This window comes from Amphiura filiformis, chromosome 20 (genome assembly GCF_039555335.1).
Source record: "Amphiura filiformis chromosome 20, Afil_fr2py, whole genome shotgun sequence".
NCBI lineage: Eukaryota > Metazoa > Echinodermata > Ophiuroidea > Amphilepidida > Amphiuridae > Amphiura > Amphiura filiformis.
The window spans coordinates 48,376,873-48,392,794 of NC_092647.1; the positions used below are offsets into that span (position 1 = coordinate 48,376,873).

The window sequence follows — 15,922 nt, forward strand, 5'->3', positions numbered from 1 at the left end:
ATGCGAGGCAGGCCTATTTTCCATTAGAAATTTTGTGAAAGGTGAAAAGAGCAGCATTTTGGAGATTATCATCTGTGCGAGGATTTTATATGCAAAGGATATAAAAGTCTTCAGTGGACTTCACTAACCTGATCTCCGGAGGACAAGTGAATCAGAATATACATCAGAACTTAGTAATCGACAACAAGAAGGCTACTGGTTAAGCAACATTCATATGTATTTGATTGATTATAAAGTGCATGTATTTATGTTTATGTATAAATGATACTTTTTATTATTAAAGATTCAGATATTGTTAACTTAATCAAACAGTATGTTTTGTTATACATATAATATAAATTTGGGTAAAAGGTGTGTTGGCCTTGAGTTATTAACAACTTAACACAATAAAACCACAGATATGGCTAATATCTGTAAGGAAGGTAAAGGAGTCGAACCTGTATTTTACAGGACAGAGTGCCCATCTCTCTTTTGTTATAGCGATTAGAATCAACCGTGAAATGTTGCTGGGGGGTTTGTTTGTTTGTTTGTTTGTTTAAACGGTTGCTCCGTATGGAGACAGGGTCGTCACACCTCCTCCACAACGAGTCTGTTCCCAGCATTAAAGAATGCCGGTACCCAACACCTGGGTGGAGAAGAGTAATCGAGATAAAGTGCCTTATACGCAAGGGCACAACACGATGGCGTCGCCGGGGCTCGAAACCGCAACCTTCTGATTATGAGTCGGAACTCGTTCCGCTTTGCCACCGTGCTCTAAATATCTGTGATGAAAGTCTTGTAACTTTTTCAGCAAGATCGCAGAGCAACAAATGAGGTGTCAAAATTCGCAGTATATGCTACATTCAGAGAGTTGGTTCAATATTCTACTCTTTTCGTTTTTAAATCATGGTGAATTTTATAAGTGTAGCGATACTTTTTAGGGCAGTGTATGATTGCAGCTCAATCTACAGCAAAGAGATGAAATACGAGGGTCATTTAATAAGTTCTACCTTCGCCCTAATAACTTTGGTTCTGTAAATGGTAGCTTCTTCAAATGTAGCATGATTGGATTATACATTGGAATGTCACCTATTTTTTAGTAACACACACACAAGAAGATATGAAGGTTTTGCAGAACTTTATGAGCGACCATTGTCAATCGGCAGGCCGAATGCAGTGTACTTTTTCCAGGTCTTTTATCAGTAAAGAAGCACTTCGTTCAAAAACCTGTCCTTGGTCAATATCAATGCTTACTGCTATATAATAGAGTTTGAAGCCTTCCGGGTTTCAGGCCCAGGCAGACGTTCGCTAAATTTCCGAGACACCTGCTACGCCCTTTGTCTCTAAAATAAAGATCTCCGCCATGTCAGATTTAAACTCTCTTTGACGATCACAATTTAATATTGATCTATTTGCACTTTTTCGATTTATCGATACATCAATGTCAATTTGGTTTCCTTTTGCTTTTAAACAGTTTTAAATGTCATAAGATTTAGTGAGATTTCAAAGAATTTATTTCATTTATTTAGGATCAAGATGTCAATGGATGTTTTATGTTGCTCAAAGTGGATTTGAAATTCGGCAACATTGAAAGGATCTTTTTGTCTACTTGAGTGTATTTTCATGGGATAATATAAAATGATAATAGTGATCAAAAATCTCCTGCAACTGAAGTATCACCGGTAACCAAGGACACACGTTGAACAATACTTGCATGTATAGCAGCAAACTCGGCATCGCTTCAAATCGAATTATACTATACATGTACGCTTAATGATAGATGTGTTTCGTGTGTGTGTGTTAATGATATTGTTAAGCACATTCATCATTCTTGAGAGGAAGCTGTGCATTTTTACCTTTCCTGACGAGAAACGGACACCATATGCATGCGTGGTCGTTGGTTCAAATCCCATTTGCACAGTCTGTCAACCGTGTTTAAGCCTGTCCAATAACAGTCAGATATTAGCACAGGAGTGAGGAACTTTAACAGTCAATTTCAGGGTTGTTTCAACGAACAACGATTGGTCCCCGGGGATTGGTCCTGTGTTCGAGTCTCGTGTTTTTTGGTTAACCAATTGACGATCGGCAGATATGGATTTAATGAGTACACCTAGTAATTCCAGTTCGGCTAACGCTAGCCCTGGGATCATGATGAGAAGTTTAAGGTGAGGATCACATAGAAATAATTATTAAGATTTGCTTACGACCAGTAGGCCTATCTATAAAAAGGCTCATAACGCACAGCGCGGCATGCAACGCGTTGCAAAATATCCCACATGCGTTGCGAAACTTGTTTTGAACTACGCCATTCTTCAATAGTGTAGCAAATCGTTGTTCGCAAGTCGCAACACGTTACGAGCTTTCTACAACGCGTTGTGATTTTTAGGCAAAAATAGTAACTTTTTGCACAAGATCAGTTTGCAATTTAAAGAGAATTAGCCATTGCTCATTAAAATGAGGCAAGTATATGGACAATATAAGTGTGCTCTTTCACAGGGGCGTAGCAAGCGGGGGGACAGGGTGGACGAAGTCCATGGGCCCCGAGGGTTCAGGGCCCGAGCACAAAAGCAAAAAATTAAATAAGGGCTAATATAATGGAGAGCAGGGTCGGATTTACCATTGGGGCCAGATGGGCCCGGGTTCAGGGCCCCCAAAATATTTCTTTTAACCCCAATAACAGCACCTTTTTTGTCCTGGTAACATCGGAACAAAATATGTTAGTCCCCCTCTATATTATACGTAAACCAAAAGTTGGCCATGCCACTGACTTGAGTGCAATGCTTTCCTCGGCACGTGAGTTTGGGGCCTCCAAATTTTGGCCTGGCCCAGGGCCCCCATAAGGTCAATCCCGCCCTGGTTAAAAGGGCCCGTACTGCTCCTTGTCAATGGGCCCCTGATGCGCTTGCTACGCCCCTGCTCTTTCATTTAATGACATAAAAAATATTGACTTTTAAAACCTACATTTTGGTCAAAAAATGTGCTTGAAAAGGTAGTTTTCAACAGATTTACCACATTCGCCTTGCTATAATGAATTGCGTTATTTAATGGGGAAAAGTGTTTTTAGGAAGAAGTGTTAGCTTTCGTTTGATATAAAAAAATATTCTGATTGGATGAAGGGAACACTTGAGGTTTTATTCTGACAAAAACCAATCACAGAATCCTATTTTCCACTAGATCTCACACATACGCTCTTATGATGCTATGCACTCAACCGTGTAGTATAAATACAGACTGCGTATAACTAGGCTAGACTCGCCTTGCTGAAAATATCTGCGTGTACGGGTGTATCGATGTGGACTGTGCGTAGATGCATCTATACAAATTATAAGAGAATCCTTTTTGTAGTCAAATCTTTTCATATGCGTTGTGAATTTTTTTATCAGCAACGCGTTGTGAACGGGGCGGTGAATTTCGACAACATTGTTTGTGTAAACGTGCTGTGTACTTAATTTTTGCAACCCATCAGTGCAGAAATAATGATTGACTAAAGTAGCCCAACGGGAATATTCGCCCAACGCATATTTTGCAACGCGGTACCGCAATATGAGAGGGGTAGGAGAGACGGCAGAACGTGAAGAAGGGTGAGAGTATGAGATGCTCTCATCACGTGTTGGTTCTAAGTTTTAAGTTTCAGAGGGACAGGTCTCTAGTTCGATTCCACAACCATTCTTACCTGTGGATTTTTTGCAATGCGTTGTGAATTTTTTTTACGCGTTGACGCAATGCGAAATGAACTCAGCACCTTAATTTGAGCCCTGCACTAGTGGCCAGTTTTGTTTTACACAAATAAGCAATTTTCTTCAACTTCCTTTTCCACTTCGGTCGTTTGGAAGGTCTTATAATAGGCCTATAGGGAGGGACACGTAATATTACAAAAAAACATCGATATTTCATTTAATCTTGTCTAACTACACATTGAATAGTCTAGTTCTGCATGATTTAACAATGTTATAAATTAATTATTCAAAAGATATTTAGTCTGCGGTGGAAATCAATTCGCATTAAAATAAAAATTGTCTGACCTGAGGATTCACATTGTATAATGATGGAAATTCCAATAATTCGAAACTTTATAGGTCTAGTTAATTCATACCCCTTGGTTACGCCTTGATGATAGGGGCAAATATTAATATATTTGAACAAATGCCCATAAGACAACGTGTCCTTGCTCCTTTACCGACTTGACTTGTGTCACCGGACCCCCCGGACCGGGACACTGCCCAATATATTTGGTGATGGGCCCAAGCCCTATAGGGCCCTTCCAATAATTAAGGTAAAATTTATAATTTTAGGGTAAAATTCACAATTTTTGGGTAATATTCATTATTTTAGGGTAAAATTCATACTTTTATGGTCCTAATTTTAGGGTAAAATTCATAATTTTGGGGTAAAATTCATTATTTTAGGTTAAGATTTCTCTCTAAAAAACCCCAAAGAAAACAAGAACTTAAAGTTACCGTGCGGCGATATTTTTTTTATTATATCACTCATACATAAATTCTAGACAGTTCATTGGTTGATTACCATTTATCATTTTTACCATCAGCCTCTCCGTGTGATATAGTTTTTACCATCATAGTGCTGCGCAGTAGTGCGCCTGCGCCAAGCCGTGCGCTGACTCTTAGACTCACCGATTTAGTTATGGGGTGGACCCAAAATGTGAAGTATATCACGGTAAAATATGGTGTAATGTTGATGAAAAAAATGTATTTCCTACCTTAAATAGTATTTTAGTAATAGAATTTATGTATGAGTGATATAAAACAAATATTAACTGTCTTAAATTCGTGTAATGGTCGAAATACAATCACTCGGTGAAAGATGGAACAATCCATCTTTCACCTCGTGATTATATTTCGACCATCACATTCATAGGCAGTTAATATTTGTATACTGGTCAACTTTTGCATGACATACATTTACATGATACACTTTAGTATATGAGGCTGGATTGCGCTGTGTTCAGTTTGTTTTATACGACGGATTTATTGCCATTATTATTACCTCTATACTTAACAAAAGAAACACACATTTATTACAATTAAAATTCTACCAGGGTTCGAACCCACAACCTTTGGATCCACAGTCGAGAGGCTATACTACTACGCTACGAAAATGCGTTAGTTCATTACACTTATTGATTAAGTGCATACACACGATACTGTTATTTGTCCATTACTAACAAATACGTATAATGAACCTTACCTCCGACTATGCGGTTCCTATGCAAATGTTTATCGGTAAAAAAAAATTTCGCGTCCGATATTTTTGCAACCATAATGGGCCGCAATGCGATGAAACATAGCACATACGTATATGGGGCTAAATAATACAAGTTTATTACGGTTTATTACCATTATCATTTCCTCTTACATAACAAAATAAAAAGATATTTATTAGATTTAAAATTCTACTAGGGTTTAACCGGGGTTCGAACCCACAGTCTATTGATTCATAGTCTACAGGCTATACCACTATTCTACGAGTCGTTCTGCCAGAGAGGCGTTTGTTTATCATACTTATTGATTACGGAATAAAGTGCATACATACGATATAACATTTTTAAGTAAACCTATGTAATCATCATGTGAAGACCTTATTTCCAAACCGTGTTAAGTCCACAAGGTTCACTTTGAAGAAAATCAGGAATTTTCTTTATGGCAATGAAAAAAAGTTTGATTTCTATAAAATTACATTGAAGTGAAGGTGACATATATAGGACCATAAAAATATGTAAAGTTAAAATCTAGAGACTTTTTATTTTTTTTAATGAATTAATTTGTTTTAAAAATAGCATGGACTTAACACGTTTTGACACAAAACACAATTTCTGGCATGGACTTAACACATTTTGACACAAAACATAGTATCTGTAACACAGAACTAACCATATTTTTCTCAAACTAGTCTTAAAAGATAACAAATTTATTAAAAACATACAAAATGTTATTCTCTCTACTATAAAACACAATTTTGCCACAAAAACGCCTTGCATTTCGAACCCCCTCCTCACGCCCATTTTTACCAAAATTCGACGTTTAAAATAGTTCAAAATACAAAACTTAGTTGTATTGCATTTCTCAGAATTGAATAAACGTCATTTTCACTGACAAAAAGTGATGATCTGAAATATCCACTTGTTTTACCACATTATCGAAATTTCCCCCTCCCCATGCTGCCATAAGTTTTTTTATACCTTTAACTTTTAAATAATACCTTGAATTTTGATAATCATACAAATTAATAATATTTAAAACTAACTCTACCACCATCCTCTAACACTAATTCTACCATCACAACCGCTCCCTCTCCCCATTCCCACCCTGTTCAGGTATCTATCAAATATTTAAGAAATCCCATACAAACTAGGCCTACTAATATAAAAAGCAAAAAAAAAAAAAAGATCCTTTAATATCATCAAAGTTACCAATCGAAGCTTGATAAATTGAAACATAATTATGAAATTAAAAAATATTGATTGGTTGATTGCTTGATTTATTAATTGCTTGCTTGAGTGATATAGATTAATTAATTAATTTTAATAAATAATTTATTAAATAATTAATTAATGGATTGATTGATTGACGTGCCTTTATTTTCAACACTTGGCCAATTATTTAAATTTGTGAATGTTAACATCCCCAAAATAGATTTTGAATGTCCCACAATAAATACTGTCCAAACGTTCATACCCCATCCCTTAAATGCAACAATATAAAAAACGGTGGCTTTTTCGACCATCGGGGAATAATTATAAGCAAATAGGAATAAGCAAATATTCATAAATATTAATTGAAATGGGAATAAGCAAATATTCATAAATAAATATTAATTAAAACAGTTTTAATTATAGTCGTGTTTTAATTAATATTTTTGTGACATAAGGTGTTTGAATGAAATGGGCTATTCCAGTTGAAATCCATACACCCCCTATGGAAGACATGACCTTAATCTGTCACATATAGGGCTAGGGAGTGTGGATTTCAAACGGAGTTATCTGAATGAGTAACTCCATTTGAATGTGTAAAGTGTAGCTACATATCAAAACCTTTAGTAACATTTCAGAATCAGTGAATCCACGACAGACTTGGCCATTCAAAACGCAACAGAAAACTAGCTAAAAATGGCCAAATTTTTCTTTAAATCGCCGTCAATTTCGAACTAGTGAACTCAGAATTCTGTTCCCACGTTTATATTACCTTGAGATATTCCTTAACCCTAAAATTATTTTTTTTGAAGCTGTAGGTGCTTCCATGAACCCGCCTGAATTTTTATTTATTCCATGTTTTCACTCAATTGTGTTCCTTTCCCTGCGTGGAATCAAGTTTTTCTGGGTTTTCCTGTCAAACCTGCCCTGTTCCAACAGTCACTCTACGAAATAGCGCTACGCTATTAAAAATGTCCTCGGGTTAATCGACTGTATAGACATTTTCCCTAATGGTCATCTAAAAATGGTTATGATAGACCTGAATTTAGTCTCGCAGCATACATAAAACTATGGGTACCCCCTAATCAGAAGTCAATTCTAGTCCCTTCGATAACTCGCTGGGTCTGCTAGTCTTAGTCACAGTCTATATGGCACAGCATAATTCGCATTACAGTGAAATGCGACCAGCGTAGACTTTGCATAGACTATACGATCTATTTTTAGCATGACTCCACATAGCTCGCGTTGATCAAGGTCACTGTAGCTTTTCATTGCGCAGTGAATATTATTTTGGGTAGAAAACATGTTACTTTTCACATAGAAAGGTTTTGATATGAGTGTGCTGAGGCTTGTGGATCAACGTCTAGGCGTTGTGCCTGTGCGTAGCGCACTATAATATCGCTGCGCTTTTTTTTAAAACCGATACACTCCTTACGTTGAAGAGTAGGGTTAAATGTCTTCCATATGCATAAGGGTGTATGGTTTTCAACTGGAATAGCCGGGACATCTCCTCAATCAACCTTGCACTGTCTTGAGATGACGCCGCACAAGATTGATGATGGTGGTGATGCACATCCTTGTTCAGTAATTATACTTTAATGTGCGTGCCAATTCTGTTAGATGTTGTTTTTCATCTTTTTGCAAGACTGAACATCTTAAGCGACACGACGGCAGCTGTACATTCAAATTTCACATCACTCGGAAGGAACACAGTGACATATCCTCAAGCTATTTTCAATTCTTGACTATTTTACTTAAGAAGACTTATTAAAGTCATGTTGTATAATACTTGTAGCTGAGATCGAGATCTGATGCGTAAAGTATACGGTACTAGCTTATAGGGCATATCGGGAATTTCAAAATTCAATCATGGATGCGACGGTGCTATTATATTATATATTTATGTAGCGATTTTCTTTGCTCTTGGATGTCCAAGAATATTTACTCAAAATAATTACTATTATTATGAGTATTGTCATACAAAAATCACGATTTAATGACTTCAGATTGTTGGGCGATTGTTGAAATTTGATGTCGTGCACTCGTGCGGAATTACTGGATTCTAACTTACATTGCAGCTTCAAATCGCTGTGTAAGCCTAAGCAGGTTTGCAACGTTTTTAATTTGACGAACGGGTTAACATGCCGTCGACTTTGACAGAAGACGAAAAATTTAGGCGGTAGGTATTTTTATATAGGTAGGACCTATAATACCGGGTACATAAATACGTGTTAAAATAGGCCCGGAAAATAGGCCTTTAGTCATAGGCCTACTTAGTAGGCCTATATAGCGTAATATCAACATACAAATCAATATAATTATGATCGATTGATTGATTGATTAATTCATTGATTGATTTGATTGATTGATTGATTGATTGATTGATTGATTGATTGATTTTGATTTACATCATGAGTGATTGATAATGTTGACAGCTGATGAGAATGACCAGGATGGGTTTTTTTCGGACATTCTTGTTTGATTATTTTTTTCTCTTTTTTGCACGCGGATTTTTTCGCTAACATTTCACTATGAATGATGCGCCAGTAGTGCATATAGATTACCATGATTCAGAGAAGAAAATATGATATATATTAATAACGCTATAATGTAAAAATTATTAGGCTGTTGATTTTTTAAACTGGAATTAAATTTACCTCAATCAACGTTAATTTTCTTCCTGCGTCTGCTCCTATCTGCGTCAGCAAAGTCCCGTTTCCAACGAACTAACTTTGGCGGAAGAATATTGGACAACTAAAGGCTAAATTATCCAATTACTCTGAATTTCAACTGAACACGACAAATATAATCTAAATATTTATATACATTGATTTGTGAGTAATATTATACATTAATTTATTGCTGCTGGGTAAATTTGAAAGTTACTGTAACATTTAGCACTATTTTAATCTAAGTGTAAACATGTAAACGATGACGGTAGCCAGGTGTTGTACGGCTCAATGTGTATGCAAAAAGCAGCGAAGATGACTGTGTTTTAGAGTAGTTTTTTGATCTTTTTGTTAATTATTTTCAACTCTCTAGGTAAGAGGTATCAAAAATACAGTTCCTTAATTGATCGTGATGATGTAGATTAATTGACTACATGTATGAATATCGTTTTGGAGGTGTTTGTTGCCTTGTTAATGTTGTAAATTTAAGCTTACCAAAAAATACATGAATACCTGGATCATGAATAGACATGTATGTATGTAGCTGTAGGTATGAAAGGTGAATTCAAATTTGCCATCAAACTGCATCATTTTATATATCAAATTAAAGCCCTTGCCTTGAGTAAAGAAAGCCAAAACTGAAAACCGTTTTGTCATAGCACTTTCCGTAGCAAAGTTACATCTTGTCAAAGTAAAAGATTGACTTTCAATTCATCAAAAAATTTCAGCCAACAATTAATGCATCAATTAAAAAACAAAACAGCATAAGGCATAGTCTCATGTGGAACTGCTATCACAGTCCCTCTAAAATTCCATGTGCGATTGTTTCATCACAAAAATAAAATCATATATTTTGGTCAAGTGAAGTATGACAACATTTATACATGATGTCAGGTTTCCTTGACAACTCTTTTCTTTTAAATTTCTTTGTATTGTAGTATTGACATTGTGTTTGGGTCCTGGCTTAGGCCAATTTAGCTGACTAGCAAATGTGTTAACTAAGGTTTGCCTCTCATACCTAATGTATACAGGCATGTATGTCAACCTGAACCATGGTACTGTACACAGCTCATTTCATGAAATGAGCTGTGTACTAATGCTGGTTTTATATTACCATGCCGCTTGCCGCTGAGCGGCGTGGCGCACGCACATTGCAGACAAACGGTCACGGACACTTTCAATATTCAAAACGAGACATTTACTCAAAATACAGCCCCAAAATGGTCTACTTTTAGTGGACCTTATCATAATATTGTGATTGAAAATATGATAGTGATGGTCTGACACAATACCGGTACAGTATAAAATGCGATCCCCGAGATTTCCCTTCACTTGCCTTTGGTCACCTTTGATGAAACAAAACGTACTAAATTCCCATGTCAGGTGTGTTTGTTAGCTGTGGGGTCAGAAAGGAATACAATGCGACAGCTGTGAATGCTGGTACCGGTACCATACTAATTGTATGGGAATGTCTAGAGCAGGCCTTCTCAACTAGTTTATTTGAAGCGCCAACTAGAAAATGTCTGTGATCATGAAGTGCCAAAATGTTTAAGGGCGCCTGAGGACTTAGTGAGTTAGAGTGGGCGCATAGCGGGTACGGTGTAGTGCTGAAGTTTTATCGGGGGTCCAGGGGGCAGTGCCCCCGGAAGCTCATGGATTTCAAGGTTTTTTAAAGGCCCGGATTGAGTATTTTCACCTCTTTTTTGTTCAAGATTTATGTGAAAAAATATTAAAATTACCGTGCGCCACTTTGTGCGCCACTTCGACTGACTCCAAGCGCCACAAGTGGCGCGCGCGCCGCCAGTTGAGAAGGCCTGGTCTAGACTACCCACACTTATGAGAACTTGGGATGGGATCTGCAATGCTTGTGGTGTACCAAACTATTCAAGGAGTCATGTAGCCCCGGTTTACGGTACCTAAGAACTTTTAGAAGTCGTATGCTGCTTTCCAATCCGACTAAACAAGAAGCTGCTTTGAGTACTAGCCAATAGCCATAATGATTTTCAATGAGGCAGCGACTAAGGTCACATAATCGAATAGTCTTCACCGCAGCCAGTTTGGTTCCGCTCTCTCCATCTGTTTGTGGGGGCGGAACCAAACTGGCGTTGGAGAGCCTACATGTACTGTGGTGCAGAACCTTGCAAAGAATTTTTGTTTGAAACATTTGTTTATTCTAAAAGGGAAGGCTCATTTGTGCGGAAAGATGTGCCCTTTTAGTTTCACATTTTAGTTCTTGAAATCACATCAATATTGTTTAACACTTCACTAGATTGGCCAAAATGAATTCACCTAAAAAACTAGAGAGGAGATCTAGGTATGTATTGTACCAATTGTGATGTCATTTATTCTCAGTCAGGTGGTGGTAAAGGTGGACATTGCATTCAGCTCATAATATTCATCATTGGTTTCATCTTGAATGTACAAATTATCGGGCAATGCCTTTTTACAAATAATTTTTAGGTGAGAGAGACTCACGCTAAGAAGCATTACACTTTATCGTAAGTTTAATATTACTTGGTTATCATGGTGATTCGTCTCTCTTAAACTTGTCTTGATCATCTGTCAAAGCAGCTACCAGAAACCCTTCTTATGGGGCTTCTAGAGTTTTTCTTGCTTTAGATGCTTCATATTTGAAGGCAACATCTGATAGAAACCTTCAATTTGTTCATAATAAGTCCATAGATTATAATGTAATTTCCATCATGACAAGTTGTAACTTGTTTTGTACAACCTTGTATTATTTTATACATTGTAAGTTAAGCATCTTCCATGCAGGTGTTTGTCATCACTCATATAGGCCTACTTCCTGCAACACATGCTTGGAATCATGGGCTAAAAACTGCATTGTTTTCCCATGTATAGTTCTGTTATCACCTGATGCATAAGGAGTTTTTAGAATAAAGTGTAGGCCTACCTTTTCAGATCTTCAGAGACCAGGGTTGTAGCTACTGCTACAGTGGGTGGTGGAGCTATGTACTTAAAGTGTATGAAATATAGACCAAATTGCGACGATTATATGAAAATTTTGACCTTCCGTATTGAAGATATAAATAAAGTTTCCCAAAAGGCATAAAAATTGTAAGCTCCTCGGAAAAAAATATTCATATTTACTGCCGGCAGTAGTGATTTTTAGCAAAAACGGGTGGAATTTTTTCCTAATCATGTGTGTTACCTGTCTGCAAAAGGAGTTAAATTTTAGGACTTGAGGACTGTGAAATGTTAAAAATATCAATTTTTAATAATTTGCCATAAAATTTGTATTATAGCGCCAATTTCAAAAAAATCAAAATTATTTGATATCAGAAGGACATTCTTCATATTAAGAATGCAATTTGATGTGTCTGATGTGCTCTCAGGTCCCAAAATAAATACTGTGTCAACGTTGCTACCCCAGCCCTTAAAGTGTTCAGTATTGGTAAAATTACCCCTAGCACAAACTCTGCCAGCTGACAGAGACCACACAAGGAAACAAAAGGAGAGACAGAGATAGAGACACACACATGTAAAAACCCATACACCAGGCATAACCAATTCTATTGTTGAAGTGGACAAAGTCAACTAGTAACAATGAATGAACATTCCTAACTTGAGATGAGTTTGGTATTATAATATTTCTAGCTATATGTAAAAAGAGACACATGTAGTGCTTGACAAGTGCATCTTTTTGATATGAATGTACAAATATGTCAACAAATCAGAATGTCAGTTGTTTGTGGAAATAAAAATCAGTAAATAATGTTGATTGTTTTACATACACATAGTATTCTCATCTTGCATATTAGGGGCATTGGGCATATTTGGTTTTCAGTGTCCAAATAGAATCATGGTTACGGTTTCCACTCACCTTTTGTTCAATCATAATTTCATCAAATGAATGAAAATAAATTGTATACTGATTATTGTAATTTAGTACACAAATGAGCAATCCAAGCTGTGTACCGTACTCATCTGTTTCAAATATATAACATATCCGTCTAATTTGAGGCATGAATGTTTCAAAGCATAAACTGAGTATTTGAGTCAACTATAATGAAGACCAGTATCATTTATGCAAAGGAAGGAAATGCCAAAGTATACATGTCATCTATTTAGCATGTGTGGCTAGAAATAAGAAATCAAGTTTTGCTTTTTCAGTGGCATATAAAACACTTTGTTATGAATGAACACTGAACAGTGTTAATAATTTTCATACTTGTTGTAGACAAGTTCATCAATTTTTTCAATCATATGAGCACACTTTTTTTCATTTTCATTCTTTTTGTCCGCACAGTTTTGTGAAGAAGGTAAAGATGGGGAAGAGGGTGGAAAAAGCCATGAAGGAGAAGTTGGCTGCATCATCAGCCTCCCAAGATGCAGAGGATGATGCTAACAAGACACCTGGTAAGATTACACCTTATAAAGATTCATGAGCAAATCACGCCCATTTAGAGAAGTTGGCTGCATCATCTGCCCCCTAAGAGCAAGGTACAAAGTATGCTAACAAGACACCTGGTAAGATGAAATACACCTCATAAATATTCAATCATGAGCAAATCATGCATTGGATGCATCAACATCTCAGCGACAGTGTGTGTGCATTATTAAGTCAATTTGTCTCGCAAGTCGCAACAAGTGCACGATGCACATTTATTAACCTATAATTAGTTTTGCAGTAGAACCAATCAGTTTTCAGTTCTTGAGAACTACAAGGTAGTTCTTCTAGCTTTTAAACAGAAAAGATAAAAATTAAAAAGTGTGTATCTTTATACTTCGCTCTAATTACAGTGGTTTCATTTCAATATTTTTTTTGTTTAACAGAGCCATACACCTGCACCGGCAACTTTGAAGCAGACTTCACAGAACTCTGCAGACGAGGTGGCATACATCAAGCAGAAATCCCTCCAGTGGTACTCCGTCCAAAGAGACCAGGCACACCCCCTCCTCCAGACCCCAAATCAAAGGAACCTCATCCAGAGGAAGCTGAGGAGGCTGAAGAGGATGCCAAGCCAAAGACATTTGTTACCAAGGAGAAGTTTGATTACTTTAAGCCTAGGGTACAAGTGGAGATGGAGAAAGAGGATAAACCAGAGACGGTTACCGAGATATTTATTAGAGGTCAGTTGCTTAGGAAAAAGGAAAGAATAGGTTGTTACTAAAATGGGTTATTCACTATTCAGTGCTAACCTTTAAACCTGAAATGTCTAAACATGTAAGTGATCGTTTTCAGAAGAAAGTAAATCTGATCCACTCAGGCCAAAGTTGAAAAGTTTGAAAATTGAGCTACAGTTCAACCTCTCTTGTATCCAGACCTCTTTTTACGGAGCTCTCTGTTGTTCGGCTGTGAAATCTTTGCAGGCAAAAATGTTTTTGGATGATTTGACAACTTAATTGCATGCTCTGAATGCATAGGGTGAAATATCTATGTTGCGCAAGCACTCACGTACCATCTTTTAGTGTTATCACCCTATATTGAAACAATCATTTGTTGTCTCAATTTCAGTACCTTGGGACAGTCAATGCAGAATTTCACATAATTTACTTTTAAATCTTGATTTTTCACTTGTTTGGTCCCATCATGACCGGATATAAGAGGTTGGACTATATTACCATAACTTGCTTAGTACCTAATCTTTCTGATGTTAAAATTACGTGATTGCAAATTTACAACTTTTTATCAGTTTGTCTGCTTTTTTATTGTTTTATGCTCCTCATTTGTGCCTTGGATCTCAATTTCACTATTACTGACTCTTTCCTGATTGGATCTGATTGTGTAGCATATGCTATATATTTTCAGCTTGTATCTGTGACCTTCAAACAAGCTGTGTTACAGATCCGGTGCACTTTATAGTATGAATGAGTTATCATTACTACTATGACATGTGATATGGCATCTGGAAAAGTCGGTCATGCCTTGAAAATATTAGTACCACATGTTACACAAATATCATTCATAAAGTGTTAGATATATTTAGCATAGACAGTTGTGTTATAATAAATAAACATGCTGCTGTGTAAAAAGTGCATAAACCTGCTAATGTGTAAAAATTGCATAACATTTCAAGTTCATAAACAGAATAAAACAATTTTGTTTTAATGTGAGTGGGATGGTAGGAAACATGTTTTTCCCATTTTAGCCATTTAACTAAAAAATGGCGGTGTATTAATATTAGTATGTTGATCTAAAAATTTGTCAATGAAGTTGAATTTCACCTCTATGTTTCCATAGGTCTTGCAGCTCTCTAGTTAAGACCAATAATATATCAAAATAAAAGTTTTAGGCATTCTTATCCTCCGGAGAAAAAGCATGCACATTGGGCAGAAATGACACTTCTAATATCAAGCCTCAGGTTTCCTCTGTAGAATCCTTACCATTCTGTTTGTGTGTCAGCTTTATTTGTTGCAATATTTGAGTTCAAACACTGCTAGGTCATACTTCCCTCCAGCCTGCCTTAAATCCTCAGCAAATGCTCACTTGCACAAAATAAAATTAGCCAAATGAAATTTCTTGTTAAGGAGTTTACATGTGTGGCTGTTTGAATAAATATGTTATTAATGTTGGAATCCATATTTAATCATTTTTTGTTTCCAGGGTGGAAGATATGTGAACTCATGATGGGTGTATTCAAACAATGCCTTCCAACAATGGAAAAACTTCACTCAATACAGTAAGTATAAGACAGTGACCAAAACCTGTGTATCTGGGTCCGGGCCCATTGATGTCCTACCCAGGCCTGAATTATCTTAACAGGCTACTTAAGGGTCATTATTTGATAATATGTTTACAAGCCCGCTCTTGTGTGCATGAAAAGTTTGAAAGTTGTAATTTTTTTAAGTTTAAGGGCTACACAACAATTAAGCACTGAACAGG

General features: G+C 36.6%; 1 protein-coding gene across 1 annotated transcript in view; it reads left to right on the top strand.

Annotated features, from left to right (window-relative positions):
• LOC140141882 (leucine-rich repeat-containing protein 71-like) overlaps window positions 1-15,922 on the top strand; it is a 49,846-nt gene that overhangs the window by 8,037 nt on the left and 25,887 nt on the right. Inside the window, 3 exon segments of the mRNA XM_072163753.1 lie at window positions 13,346-13,455; window positions 13,873-14,169; window positions 15,644-15,719. Coding sequence (XP_072019854.1) covers window positions 13,346-13,455; window positions 13,873-14,169; window positions 15,644-15,719 — 483 coding nt within the window.